Source organism: Coregonus lavaretus (genome assembly GCF_964263955.1).
Source record: "Coregonus lavaretus genome assembly, chromosome: 34".
NCBI lineage: Eukaryota > Metazoa > Chordata > Actinopteri > Salmoniformes > Salmonidae > Coregonus > Coregonus lavaretus.
The window spans coordinates 8,309,313-8,324,772 of NC_140021.1; the positions used below are offsets into that span (position 1 = coordinate 8,309,313).

Sequence of the window (15,460 nt, forward strand, 5' to 3'; positions counted from 1 at the left end):
GACCGGAGAGATGTTATGTTATTAGGCTACCATGTCAGACTGACAGGAGAGATGTTATGTTATTAGGCTACCATGTCAGACGGACAGGAGAGATGTTATGTTATTAGGCTACCATGTCAGACGGACAGGAGAGATGTTATGTTATTAGGCTACCATGTCAGACTGACAGGAGAGATGTTATGTTATTAGGCTACCATGTCAGACTGACAGGAGAGATGTTATGTTATTAGGCTACCATGTCAGACGGACAGGAGAGATGTTATGTTATTAGGCTACCATGTCAGACGGACAGGAGAGATGTTATGTTATTAGGCTACCATGTCAGACTGACAGGAGAGATGTTATGTTATTAGGCTACCATGTCAGACTGACAGGAGAGATGTTATGTTATTAGGCTACCATGTCAGACTGACAGGAGAGATGTTATGTTATTAGGCTACCATGTCTGAGGCTGTGACAGGAGACGGTTTTCAGGTCAGGTCAGGGGCGTGTGTCAATCTCACCTCTGCTTTGACTATCCTGTCCACGATGGTCTCCAGTGTCTCGAGCCGGTTGCACTTCATGACGCCCTCAAAGTACTGCGAGCGATGCCTCAGAGCCTGGGTCACTGTGATGTCCAGGTTGTTGTAGGTCTTCTCAGCAGCAAGGTTCTACACACAGCGAAGACAAACAACTAGTTGGTCCATCTCTGAATGTTCACCGTACACTTATGATAAGGAATATTCGTCAACAACAAATTAGTTAACTTCTTCAAAGGGTGTTCCATGAAGTGTTAAGAAAAGGGATTACTTACAATGACATCAAACTTGGAATAGATATCCACAACTTTCCCTGAAAAGAGCAAAACCAAAGAGATTCAGAATCCAACTTCACAAAAATCATACAACACCACAGACATATGCTCTGCCTGATGCACACACATACCCGACTCGTCCACCACTGGTAGTGCGGACACCCTCCGGTCCACAAAGATGTTGAGGGCCTTGATGATGGGTGTGTCAGGGTGGATGAAGGCGATGTTGTGGTAGGTGCCAATGGTCAGCTCCTCCAGGGTCTGCTTCATAAAGGCAGGCTTTGGCATCTCACACACCTAGGATATGTTCAGAAGCGAGATTTTTTTGGGGAAACGTTAGAAAACAGACTGAAACCAGGCAGCACTACCTGGACATGGCCAATGAGAAACACTCATTTTCTGTTCAGAAATGTTGCAAAAGTTTTTGTTGCGTGCCCTAATAAACACAACCCAGAGATAGGAGAGACAAGACATTTGAGTATCAACTAAACGGTTCACCTCCATTTGACCGTCTAATGTAGTGTGTCAGCTCAGTCTTTTTCTAGCAGTGTACCTGTCCCATTTGATATTGTCCATGTCGGTCTGTCCGGTTTATCTGTCCTTCTTGCAATATGCCCTTCTCATATTACTAATGAATGTGTGTATTTTTTCCAATCTGTCTCATATTCTCTCTGTCCGTCTTATATTCGGTCAGTATCTGTCCCTGTGTGTGCAGTCACCTCTGGTCTATCATTTCGTCTAACGCTGGACAGACGGATGTCCTTCGGTCAAGTGGGTTCATGTTTCCAAACGTCTTTCCTGCTGTCTATTTCATTATCCAGAGGTGGTTTACATTTCACACTCACTTCTACAGGTCAGACACCTTACATTTCGACAACACTGCTTCTCTAGCCAGCAGACTGCTACAGTGCTACCCTGTTAACACAGTCAATTCAGGAAATCGAACAAAATGGAATACAGTTCACAGGAATTCAAGGAATCCTCATTGGACTCCAACTCTCAAACCGATTAAATTAATTTAAATTAATCTCCTGTATTTAATGGATTTGAAACGGGTAACTACATTGTATAGTCATCACACTCTCTCCTCTTGACTGGCGAGGTGGTCGTCCCAGGCAATCAGATAGATTCAACTAATCCTCTACTGAATCAGCCAAGGACAGCTCTCTAGGCTCGGTCTTCATCCTTTCATCACCCTGCCTTTGTACGTTTCCTTTGCCGCTCTCGTCAGATGGGGCGGCAGGTAGCCCAGCGATTAAGAGTGTTTGAATCCCCGAGCCGTCTAGGTGAAACATATGTCAATGTGCCCTTGAGCAAGGTACTTAACCCTAATTGCTCATGTTAGTCGCTCTGGATAAGAGCGTCTGCTAAATGACTAAAATGTCACTTTAACTCTACCCACATGTACATATTACCTCAACCACCTCAACTAGCCGGTGCCCCCCGCACATTGACTCTGCAACGGTACCCCCCTGTATATATAGCCTCCCTACTGTCACTTTATTTTACTTCTGCTCTTTTTTTCTCTCAACACTTTTTTTTGTTGTTGTTTTATTCTTACTTTTTTTGTTTAAAATAAATGCACTGGGGTTAAGGGCTGTAAGTAAGCATTTCACTGTAATGTCTGCACCTGTTGTATTCGGCGCATGTGACCAATACAATTTGATTTGATTTGATTTTGATTTGATTTAAAATGTAAAAATTGAATCTTTAATTCTTTTGAAATCCAACAGGGGGCAGCATGCTCTTACATTCCCATCCACAGTGTGTGTATTTATATGAGAGCCCAGCGCTAGGCCTACTTACGAAGAGCTGGAGGAACTTGAGGATCCTCTTGTGCGTGAGGATATAAAGTGCGTTGCCGCTGACCGGGTCGAGGACAGGCAGCCGGTGGATCTTGTTCTTGATGAGCGAGTACACCGCGTCGAATATACTGAGAGAGAGGTTAAGATAGAAGATCAGGTTAAAATAACAGACAACTTGTTGTTGCCAATAAAGCACTGGAGACAGAGGGTGTTGATACATTGACTCTCTTCATCAGTCAATAGTCTCCATCTTTAAAACAGCACATGCCATGATGGGGTCTTCTCCAAAAGAACAGGTTCACTGTCTAGGTTCCCTTTTTAAGTGCAGTCGTTCATCCTACTTAGTCAATCCGTTTGATGTTAAGAGCATAGAACAATAACAGTGAGTGTGCTGCAAGAGAGCTCTTCTATTGAATTAAAGTGATGGTGAATAGTTTGAGAGAAAAAGCATAGATTTACACTGAGTATACAAAACATTAAGAAGAGCTCTTTCCATGACAGACTGGCCAGGTGACTCCAGGTGAAAGCTATGATTGCTTATTGATGTCACCTGTTAAATCCACTTTAAATCAGTGTATATGAAGGGAAGGAGACAGGTTAAAGAAGGATTTTTAAGCCTTGAGACAATTGAGACAGATTGTGTATGTGTGTCATTCAGAGGGTGAATGAGCAAGACAAAATATTTAAGTGCCTTTGAACGGGGTATGGTAGTAGGTGCCAGGCGCACCAGTTTGAGTGTCAAGAACTGCAACGCTGCTGGGTTTCACACACACTCAACAGTTTCCCATGTGTATCAAGAATGGTCCAAAGGACATCCAGCCAACTTGACACAACTGTGGGAAGTATTGGAGTCAACATGAGCGAGCATCCCTGTGGAACGCTTTCGACACCTTGTAGTCCATGCCCTGACGAATTGAGGCTGTTCTGAGGGCCAAAGGGGGTGCAACTCAATGTTAGGAAGATGTTCCTAATGTTTGGTACACTCTGTGTATATCCTGAGGGTCTGACCATAACTAAACTGAGGTGAGTTTGCAGAAAGCCTCGTAGCTAACTTTGCACATTATTTCTCCGGACAACCCTGGCAGACAGCCGTGAAAAAGTAACAATTCTAAAACCGATGTTTGACAACCAATCTTCTGTGCGTGAACAAACAAATTAGTCAAATGAAGCAGTTTGCTGTGCGGTACTAAATGGGTCCAGGATGTAGAGAGTACAGTACAGTGTTGGCTACGAGGCTTTCGCCAAACTCACCCCCGTTTCATAACCCCATTTGTTTCTTTCACGTTTGCCCACTGACAAAGACATGATCAGTCTGTCATTTTAATGGTAGGTTTATTTGAACAGTGAGAGAGAATAACAACAAAACAATCCAGAAAAATGCATGTAAAAAACATTAGAAATTGATTTGCATTTTAATGAGGGAAATAAGTATTTGACCCCTCTGCAAAACAGGACTTAGTACTTGGTGGCAAAACCCTTGTTGGCAATCACAGAGGTCAGACGTTTCTTGTAGTTGGCCACCAGGTTTGCACACATCTCAGGAAGGATTTTGTCCCACTCCTCTTTGCAGATCTTCTCCAAGTCATTAAGGTTTCGAGGCTGACGTTTGGCAACTCGAACCTTCAGCTCCCTCCACAGATTTTCTATGGGATTAAGGTCTGGAGACTGGCTAGGCCACTCCAGGACCTTAATATGCTTCTTCTTGAGCCACTCCTTTGTTGCCTTGGCCGTGTGTTTTGGGTCATTGTCATGCTGGAATCCCCATCCACGACCCATTTTCAATGCCCTGGCTGAGGGAAGGAGGTTCTCACCCAAGATTTGACGGTACATGGCTCCATCCATCGTTCCTTTGATGCAGTGAAGTTGTCCCCTTAGCAGAAAAACACCCCCAAAGCATAATGTTTCCACCTCCATGTTTGACGGTGGGGATGGTGTTCTTGGGGTCATAGGCAGCATTCCTCCTCCTCCAAACACGGCAAGTTGAGTTGATGCCAAAGAGCTCGATTTTGGTCTCATCTGACCACAACATTTTCATCCAGTTCTCCTCTGAATCATTCAGATGTTCATTGGCAAACTTCAGACGGGCCTGTATATGTGCTTTCTTGAGCAGGGGGACCTTGCGGGCGCTGCAAGATTTCAGTCCTTCACGGCGTAGTGTATTACCAATTGTTTTCTTGGTGACTATGGTCCCAGCTGCCTTGAGATCATTGACAAGATCCTCCCGTGTAGTTCTGGGCTGATTCCTCACCGTTCTCATGATCATTGCAACTCCACGAGGTGAGATCTTGCATGGAGCCCCAGGCCGAGGGAGATTGACTGTTCTTTTGTGTTTCTTCCATTTGCGAATAATAGCACCAACTGTTGTCACCTTCTCACCAAGCTGCTTGGCGATGGTCTTGTAGCCCATTCCAGCCTTGTGTAGGTCTACAATCTTGTCCCTGACATCCTTGGAGAGCTCTTTGGTCTTGGCCATGGTGGAGATTTGGAATCTGATTGATTGATTGCTTCTGTGGACAGGTGTCTTTTATACAGGTAACAAGCTGAGATTAGGAGCACTCCCTTTAAGAGTGTGCTCCTAATCTCAGCTCGTTACCTGTATAAAAGACACCTGGGAGCCAGAAATCTTTCTGATTGAGAGGGGGTCAAATACTTATTTCCCTCATTAAAATGCAAATCAATTTCTAACATTCTTTACATGCATTTTTCTGGATTTTTTTGTTGTTATTCTGTCTCTCACTGTTCAAATAAACCTACCATTAAAATTATAGACTGATGATTTCTTTGTCAGTGGGCAAACGTACAAAATCAGCAGGGGATCAAATAAATGTTTCCCTCACTGTAGGAGTGAAATGCTACAGTACCTAACAGAGGCAGCATAAAACGTTAAGTGGACCTGATTGAGGCGGTAGGTAGCCTAGTGGTTAGAGAGATGAGCCAGCAACCGGAGAGTTGGCAGTTAGAATCCCGCGTCTGATGGGAAAAATCTGGCAGGAAGTGAGCTGGCAACTGGAGGGTTACTGGTATCAAATCCTAAATGCCTTGATCGCCCATTGTGGCAGCCCCCCGGCACCTCTCCAAAACTTGTATGTGTTTCTTTGTGAGGGGTTGGGTTAAAAGCAGAAGTCAAATTTCAGTTGGACATTATATGCAAATGACCAATAAAGTTATCTTAATCTTGATTCAGCAAAGGGCTGAAGCAAATTGACCAGATGATGTGCGCAAACAAAGCATCCATGCGTGTTAAACCAGGAACCATACAGGAAGTCATCAGAAACAAGGGGCTATCAAGGATGGCTAAGAGCATCTGCAATTTCTTTCTCTCTCCATCTCTCACCCTCTCTCCTTTCGCAAGCCTTAAAGCAAATACCCTAGAGTACATCAGAATACCTGGCCATGAAGAGAGCTGAATCAGTCATAAGACCTGGCCATGAAGAGAGCTGAATCAGTCATAAGACCTGGCCATTAAGAGAGCTGAATCAGTCATAAGACCTGGCCATTAAGAGAGCTGAATCAGTCATAAGACCTGGCCATTAAGAGAGCTGAATCAGTCATTAAGCAATTAAATGACGCTGGTGTTCTCCCAAAAGGAGACAGAAAATGCCCATAACCAAACCAGAGGCTTGAGTTGGTTAACCTGGGATGATGCAGTAGTTGAGTAGTATTTTAAGTCTTTTCACGAGATGGACTTTCATTTATTCAGAGTGAGGAAAATAAACTATGCCCCCAATTGGAGAGCATGGGGAAAGGTGCAGAAATACGAGGGTAAAGTACCAGACCTTCCCCCAGGGGAAATGTAGGGAATGGATGGCAAATATAAAACTCTACCTGGGAGAGTGTATTGACAGTAAATGACTCTACCTATAACCTATGGGAGAGTGTATTGACAGTAAATGACTACCTATAACCTATGGGAGAGTGTATTGACAGTAAATGACTCTACCTATAACCTATGGGAGAGTGTATTGACAGTAAATGACTACCTATAACCTATGGGAGAGTGTATTGACAGTAAATGACTCTACCTATAACCTATGGGAGAGTGTATTGACAGTAAATTACTCTACCTATAACCTATGGGAGAGTGTATTGACAGTAAATGACTCTACCTATATCCTATGGGAGAGTGTATTGACAGTAAATGACTCTACCTATAACCTATAGGAGAGTGTATTGACAGTAAATTACTCTACCTATAACCTATGGGAGAGTGTATTGACAGTAAATTACTACCTATATCCTATGGGAGAGTGTATTGACAGTAAATGACTACCTATAACCTATAGGAGAGTGTATTGACAGTAAATGACTCTACCTATAACCTATGGGAGAGTGTATTGACAGTAAATGACTCTACCTATAACCTATAAATTCAAGCGGAGTGAGGAAGTGGGTTCCCGAGTGGCGCAGCGGTCTAAGGCACTGCATCTCAGTGTTTGAGGCGTCACTACAGACCCCCTGGTTCCATTCCAGGCTGTATCACAACCAGCCGTGATTGGGAGTCCCATAGGGCGGCGCACAAATCAAATCAAATTTTATTGGCCACATGCGCCGAATACAACAGGTGCAGACATTACAGTGAAATGCTTACTTACAGCCCTTAACCAACAGTGCATTTATTTTTAATAAAAAAAGTAGAATAAAACAAAAAAAGTGTTGAGAAAAAAAAGAGCAGAAGTAAAATAAAATAACAGTAGGGAGGCTATATATACAGGGGGGTACCGGTGCAGAGTCAATGTGCGGGGGCACCGGCTAGTTGAGGTAGTTGAAGTAATATGTACATGTGGGTAGAGTTAAAATGACTATGCATAAATAATTAACAGAGTAGCAGCAGCGTAAAAAGATGGGGTGGGGGCAGTGCAAATAGTCCGGGTAGCCATGATTAGCTGTTTAGGAGTCTTATGGTTTGGGGGTAGAAGCTGTTGAGAAGTCTTTTGGACCTAGACTTGGCACTCCGGTACCGCTTGCCGTGCGGTAGCAGAGAGAACAGTCTATGACTAGGGTGGCTGGAGTCTTTGACAATTTTGAGGGCCTTCTTCTGACACCGCCTGGTATAGAGGTCCTGGATGGCAGGAAGCTTGGCCCCAGTGATGTACTGGGCCGTACGCACTACCCTCTGTAGTGCCTTACGGTCAAAGGCCAAGCAGTTGCCTTACCAGGCGGTGATGCAACCAGTCAGGATGCTCTCTATGGTGCAGCTGTATAATTTTTTGAGGATCTGAGGACCCATGCCAAATCTTTTCAGTCTCCTGAGGGGGAATAGGCTTTGTCGTGCCCTCTTCACGACTGTCTTGGTGTGTTTGGACCATGATAGTTCGTTGGTGATGTGGACACCAAGGAACTTTAAACTCTCAACCTGTTCCACTACAGCCCCGTCAATGAGAATGGGGGCGTGCTCGGTCCTCTTTTTCCTGTAGTCCACAATCATCTCCTTTGTCTTGGTCACGTTGAGGGAGAGGTTGTTATCCTGGCACCACATGGCCAGGTCTCTGACCTCCTCCCTATAGGCTGTCTCATCGTTGTCGGTGATCAGGCCTACCACTGTTGTGTCGTCGGCAAACTTAATGATGGTGTTGGAGTCGTGCCTGGCCATGCAGTCATGGGTGAACAGGGAGTACAGGAGGGGACTGAGCACGCACCCCTGAGGGGCCCCCGTGTTGAGGATCAGCGTGGCAGATGTGTTGTTACCTACCCTTACCGCCTAGGGGCGGCCCGTCAGGAAGTCCAGGATCCAGTTGCAGAGGGAGGTGTTTAGTCCCAGGATCCTTAGCTTAGTGATGAGCTTTGAGGGCACTATGGTGTTGAATGCTAAGCTGTAGTCAATGAATAGCATTCTCACGTAGGTGTTCCTCTTGTCCAGGTGGGAAAGGGCAGTGTGGAGTGCAATAGAGATTGCATCATCTGTGGATCTGTTGGGGCGGTATGCAAATTGGAGTGGGTCTAGGGTTTCTGGGATAATGGTGTTGATGTGAGCCATGACCAGCCTTTCAAAGCACTTCATGGCTACAGACGTCAGTGCTACGGGTCGGTAGTCATTTAGGCAGGTTCTTAGTGTCCTTGGGCACAGTGACTATGGTGGTCTGTTTGAAACATGTTGGTATTACAGACTCAGTCAGAACATTTTGAAAATGTCAGTGAAGACACTTGCCAGTTGGTCAGCACATGCTTGGAGTACACGTCCTGGTAATCCTTCTGGCCCTGCGCCCTTGTGAATGTTGACCTGCATAAAAGTCTTACTCACATCGGCTACGGAGAGCGTGATCACATAATCATCCGGAACAGCTGGTGCTCTCATGCATGCTTCAGTGTTGCTTGCCTCGAAGCGAGCATAGAAGTGGTTTAGCTCGTCTGGAAGTCTTTTGTCACTGGGCAGCTCGCGGCTGTGCTTCCCTTTGTAGTCTGTAATAGTTTTCAAGCCCTGTCAGAGCCGGTGTAGTACGATTCAATCTTAGTCCTGTATTGACTCTTTGCCTGTTTGATGGTTCGACGGAGGGCATAAGATGAAAACTCTCTTAGTAAATAGTGTGGTCTACAGCTTATCATAAGATACTCTACCTCAGGCGAGCAAAACCTCGAGACTTCCTTAGTATTTGATTTTGTGCACCAGCTGTTGTTTATAAATTTACACAGACCGCCACCCCTTGTCTTACCGGAGTCAGCCGTTCTATCCTGCCGATGTAGCGTAAAGCCCGCTAGTTGTATGTTGTCCATGTCGTCGTTCAGCCACGACTCGGTGAAACATAAGATATTACAGTTTTTAATGTCCCGTTGGTAGGATAACCGTAATCTTAAGTTACCAATTTATTCTCAAATGATTGAAGATTGGCTAATAGGATTGATGGGAGCAGCAGTTTACTCGCTCGCCGTCGGATCCTTTCAAGGCACCCCGACCTACGTCCACGATATCTCCGTCTCTTCCTCATGCAAATGACGGGGATTTGGGCCTTGTCGGGTGTCTGTAGGATGTCCTTCGCGGCCGCGTCGTTGAATAAAAAATCTTCATCCAATACAAGGTGAGTAATCGCTGTCCTGATATCCAGAAGCTCTTTTTGGTTATAAGAGACGATGGCAGAAACATTATGTACAAAATAAATTACAAATAACGCAGAAAAACACACATAATAGTACAATTGGTTCGAGGGCTGTAAAACGGCAGCCTTCTTCTCCGGCGCCATTATTAATCAACAATTGGCCCAGCGTCGTCCGGGTTTGGCCGGTGTAGGCTGTCATTGTAAATGTTCTTAACTGACTTGCCTAGTTAAATAAAGGCAAAATAAATAAATAAATATATATATATATATATATTTTACCGTGCTTATGACCATAGAATTGTATTTATATTATGTGGGGGGGGGGGGGAAATGTAGGGCAAATTAGATTTAAAATTAGATTTCTCAATCAACTATGAGATGATTATGTATTGTTTGTATAAACAGACTGATTAAACCCAATGGAAGATCCTCTATGTAATAATGAGCAAAGAGCTCTGAATGGGTCACATACTGTAAGTCAATCATGAATGGATCATTACTATCCTATTCATGGATCTGCTGGTTCATTTTCCCCCATCATAACTTATTTAAACTACATAAAATAAAGACAAATAGGAAATGCAGGTGTCATGTATAACAGGATTACCTTGCATCAGGTGATATGTTCACTAACGGCTTAAACGTTTCTTGTAGGTAGAGCTCTACGTGACAGAAATAAAATTAAACACCACATCAACAAACTACAAAATACATGTATTTATTATTTGTTGAACAACTGATAAACATTTTGGTTTTGAAATGGGAAGGTTGCTGTAAAATAGTTGGAAAGTTCCCATACCTCTCCACGTTTCAATCTTATGTTCCTCCAGCTCATATATTTGTACCTAAAATAGACAGAACATTCAACTATTAGTGATATTTAACATTCATTCCATGATTTGAACGTGGCAGATATTATTACATTTGCAACGTTTTATTTTGTAAAAAGAAGAGTTTGATAGAATTAGTAACTTGATAAACAGAAAAATATATAAAATCACAGCAATTCCCTCTGGAGAAGAAGAAAAACACATAAGCTACATGTAAGTAAGTGCTGGCGTCATGAAAAATCAAACCAGTTCCCAAGAGGGCCTCAAATCAGGTCCACCTCAGCCCTCTCTGACGTAAAGCAAGACAGTTATGAGAACTGCTGTTAATAAATAACAACCACAGCACGAGGAGAGGACAGAGTAGCAGGTCCTCAATGATTTCATTACAGAAACAAAAAGGCATTTTCTACAGCACCCATGGCTACATTGAGCACATTAGACGATTATGAACAGCTGGGGACGTGCCATTTGCTAGGAAATGTGTGTTGAAGGACCTTTTTTCTTCTTCTGTAGAGTGGTTGCAGTGTTTCCCCTATATGCATTTAGCAATGGCGTACCGCCTGAGGCCTTTTCCAGTCTCCTGTAAACAACAGCTAAATCAATCATTAAATTACAGATCCAGGAGTGAGTGAACGTGGTGTGTGTGTTGGACAAATTCAAGGTTTTTGGCTATCCCACTCATCATAGTAAGGTGGGAAAATTCAGGTATCGTTCCAAAATGTGAAAGTTTTCCAGAAATCCCGGTTGAAGGACTCCGGATTTGTTGCATATTGAATCTTCCAACCGGGATTCCTGAAAAACCTGGAAATTTGGGGAAAGTTACCAGAATTTAGCAACTATATCTCTGAGTTAACTCTCTGTCTCAGCCAATTACAGAGGTACTGACTCCAGTTCTGCATGAATATACATGAATCTGATATGGAAGAATTAACGAACGCTTTCACTGCACTGGTTGTTCTCTTGACGATGGATTAACTCTAACAATAGGCATTAGGATAACAACAAACTATGTCACCGTCTCCTGGCCTAATAAATACCAATGTGTATTTGGGCCAGTGGAAATCCCAAGAGGGCTAGCCTCACTAGTTTGGCTCTCTGTGATGGGCGTAACATGTAGGTGGGACTACTCAGGTAACAATGGAACCACTGACAACACTTCCACTGAGTCAAATGAGATGATTGAGAGATTTTATTTTTCCTTTAAAAATTGTTTTTGTCAAATGTATTGTAAAATGCTATTTTGACCAGGCATATCTTGCAAAATACATTTTTACTTCTCAATGAGACCAACCTGGCAAAATAACAAATATGATAATACTGCACTCTGTCGTTATAGGGTTAAGCTGAGCTGTATTGGGGAGGACCCCTAGAAAACAGCCTACATGGAATTGGCTCTCATCACAGAACAGAGCAGCGCAGACACATACACACATACAGTGAGGGAAAAAAGTATTTGATCCCCTGCTGATTTTGTACGTTTGCCCACTGACAAAGACATGATCAGTCTATAATTTTAATGGTAGGTTTATTTGAACAGTCAGAGACAGAATAACAAAAAAAATATTCCAGAAAAACGCATGTCAAAAATGTTATAAATTTATTTGCATTTTAATGTGGGAAATAAGTATTTGACCCCTCTGCAAAACATGACTTTGTACTTGGTGGCAAAACCCTTGTTGGCAATCACAGAGGTCAGACGTTTCTTGTAGTTGGCCGCCAGGTTTGCACACATCTCAGGAGGGATTTTGTCCCACGCCTCTTTGCTGATCTTCTCCAAGTCATTAAGGTTTCGAGGCTGACGTTTGGCAACTCGAACCTTCAGCTCCCTCCACAGATTTTCTATGGGATTAAGATCTGGAGACTGGCTAGGCCACTCCAAGACCTTAATGTGCTTCTTCTTGAGCCACTCCTTTGTTGCCTTGGCCGTGTGTTTTGGGTCATTGTCATGCTGGCATACCCATCCACCACCCATTTTCAATGCCCTGGCTGAGGGAAGGAGGTTCTCACCCAAGATTTGACGGTACATGGCCCCGTCCATCGTCCCTTTGATGCGGTGAAGTTGTCCTCGCCCCTTAGCAGAAAAACACCCCCAAAGCATAATGTTTCCACCTCCATGTTTGACAGTGGGGATGGTGTTCTTGGGGTCATAGGCACCATTCCTCCTCCTCCAAACACGGCGAGTTAAGTTGATGCCAAAGAGCTCGATTTTGGTCTCATCTGACCACAACACTTTCACCCAGTTTACATTTACATTTTACATTTTAGTCATTTAGCAGACGCTCTTATCCAGAGCGACTTACAGTTAGTGCATACATTATTATTATTTTTTCATACTGGCCCCCCAGTTCTCCTCTGAATCATTCAGATGTTCATTGGCAAACTTCAGACGGGCCTGTATATGTGCTTTCTTGAGCAGGGAGACCTTGCGGGCGCTGCAGGATTTCAGTCCTTCACGGCGTAGTGTGTTACCAATTGTTTTCTTGGTGACTATGGTCCCAGCTGCATTGAGATCATTGACAAGATCCTCCCGTGTAGTTCTGGGCTGATTCCTCACCGTTCTCATGATCATTGCAACTCCACGAGGTGAGATCTTGCATGGAGCCCCAGGCCGAGGGAGATTGACTGTTCTTTTGTGTTTCTTCCATTTGCGAATAATTGCACCAACTGTTGTCACCTTCTCACCAAGCTGCTTGGCGATGGTCTTGTAGCCCATTCCAGACTTGTGTAGGTCTACAATCTTGTCCCTGACATCCTCGGAGAGCTCTTTGGTCTTGGCCATGGTGGAGTTTGGAATCTGACTGATTGATTGCTTCTGTGGACAGGTCTTTTATACAGGAAACAAGCTGAGATTAGAAGCACTCCCTTTAAGAGTGTGCTCCTAATCTTAGCTCGTTACCTGTATAAAAGACACCTGGGAGCCAGGAATCTTTCTGATTGAGAGGGGGTCAAATACTTATTTCCCTCATTAAAATGCAAATCAATTTATAACATTTTTGACATGCGTTTTTCTGGATTGTTTTGTTGTTATTCTGTCTCTCACTGTTCAAATAAACCTACCATTAAAATTATAGACTGATCATTTCTTTGTCAGTGGGCAAACGTACAAAATCAGCAGGGGATCAAATACTTTTTTCCCTCACTGTATATACATACACACTCCAGCCTACTGTAGTCTGCTGCTGGCACATCTGCTGTGGTGAGTGTGAGTGAGTTCAGTGTGTGCGCTATACTTAGCAATAAGGCCCGAGGGGGTGTGGTTTTTGGCCAATATACCACAAACCCCCGAGGTGCCTTAATTCTATTATAAACTGGTTACCAACATAAATAAAACAGTAAACAAGTATTTTTACATTATACCCATGGAATATTGTCTGATATAGCACGGCTTTCAGCCAATCAGCATCCAGGACCCAAACTACCCGGTTTATACTTGACTATAATCACTGTGTGTGTTTGTATGAGAGATGGAGTGTGGATGAGTCTATGTGAGATGTGTACAGAGCAAGGCAAGACTGTGTGTGTGTGTGTGTGTGTGTGTGTAAGCCCTGGGTCAGAACAGAGAGACAGTGCTGCAGCACCACCATCTTCTCATGACTAGAGCTGTGGCGGTCATGAAATTGTGTCAGCCGGTGATTTTCAAGCAAACATCTGCCGGTCTCACGATAATTGACCGGTAATTAACATAAACACATTTAGCGTCTCCTGGCTTCCACGCAAAGCCTACAAGCCACTGATGCAGACCTTTGGAACATCTAGATTTTAAAAAGTCTAATAAATCCATGTAATATAGCCTACACCATCACAATAAATCCATTATTTATTTTAGACAGGTCTAAAGAAATATGATATGAAGAAAATGTTATCCATTTCAGAAGAACAGAATAGCATACTCTGAGTTGTCCTTATGTTAGGCCCTGATCTGCCATATGGCTGTGGGCTACACTAGTTCATTTAGCAGACAAGATTTGCTTAGAATTCCATGGCATTATTTTATATTATTTTATAGTATGAAGAATACAATTGAACATAGCTGAATAAAATAGAAAGGATATTTTCTCCAAACGATTTCAGTGCACACATGCGGCTACTCTGTGTTGAGCAGTTAACAAAGAAACAGGTACTCCTATGTAACTTTAGTTGTGATACAAATGTTGGGCTATATGTTTTGATTTTTAATACATTGTAAGGCTGCATGATGCGACTAATGATAATTTGAAAAAAGTTGCATGAAAGGCATGAGCTCTGCTTTGTTTTTTGCGCAGGCTGTACACACTTCATCAGTCTCTCATTCACAATTTGACAAGTACTTGATAATGCCTCGAATTTCCCGGCAGCATCCCCTTTGTGTGGCCGTAACGCCCTCTAAAAGAAATGCCATGCCTTTTGCGGCCAGTGGCCATTGTACCCTTGGGCTGAATATAATAATCATAATTCCCTTCTCCCGGCTGTGTGCCAAAGCTCTCCATCACAGGCTACAAGTGAAGACGGACACATCGGGGATGCAACTGCGTGCGTCCTTATCCAATTCCGAGGTGCATGTTGAAGATATTGGAAGAACTGTCCCACATCTACTTTTCGTCAGCCAACAAGATGAGTAGGCCTAACGAACAGCAAAATCACCAGCCTATGTCAATCTACTATCCCCCATAGTACAAAAGTTGACCTATTCTATTCTGTGCGAGAAAAAAATATTCCAAACATTTTCTGGGACAGTTGTGGGATGCGATAGAGCCCAAATTAATTCAACCACTAGCATCAAAAAACCTGTTTTAAGCAATGAGCCTGACACAACAGATGAGAACGTTTAGCAGAAATGCGCACACGGCAGTACGCTATAAGTGCGAATGTTCCATTCTCAGGAAAAAACACCATTCTCAAAAGTGTCCACAAATTTGATTATGCATGTACTGCTTTTATTATAAAAGGTGCATTTTGATGGTGAAAATTATCTTCCCCAAACTTGAAACTCACGCGCTGCGTATGTATGCCAGTTAGGCACTACAC

General features: G+C 43.4%; 1 protein-coding gene across 1 annotated transcript in view; it reads right to left on the bottom strand.

Moving 5' to 3' along the window:
- LOC311109401 (5'-AMP-activated protein kinase subunit gamma-2-like) overlaps positions 1-15,460 on the bottom strand; it is a 155,563-nt gene that overhangs the window by 9,589 nt on the left and 130,514 nt on the right. The window contains exons 9-14 of the mRNA XM_084152263.1: positions 10,426-10,471; positions 10,234-10,288; positions 2,600-2,726; positions 925-1,090; positions 794-831; positions 504-650 (exon numbers count right to left, since the gene is read on the bottom strand). Of these exons, the coding sequence (XP_084008389.1) occupies positions 504-650; positions 794-831; positions 925-1,090; positions 2,600-2,726; positions 10,234-10,288; positions 10,426-10,471 (579 nt within the window). The remainder of the gene's footprint in view (positions 1-503; positions 651-793; positions 832-924; positions 1,091-2,599; positions 2,727-10,233; positions 10,289-10,425; positions 10,472-15,460) is intronic.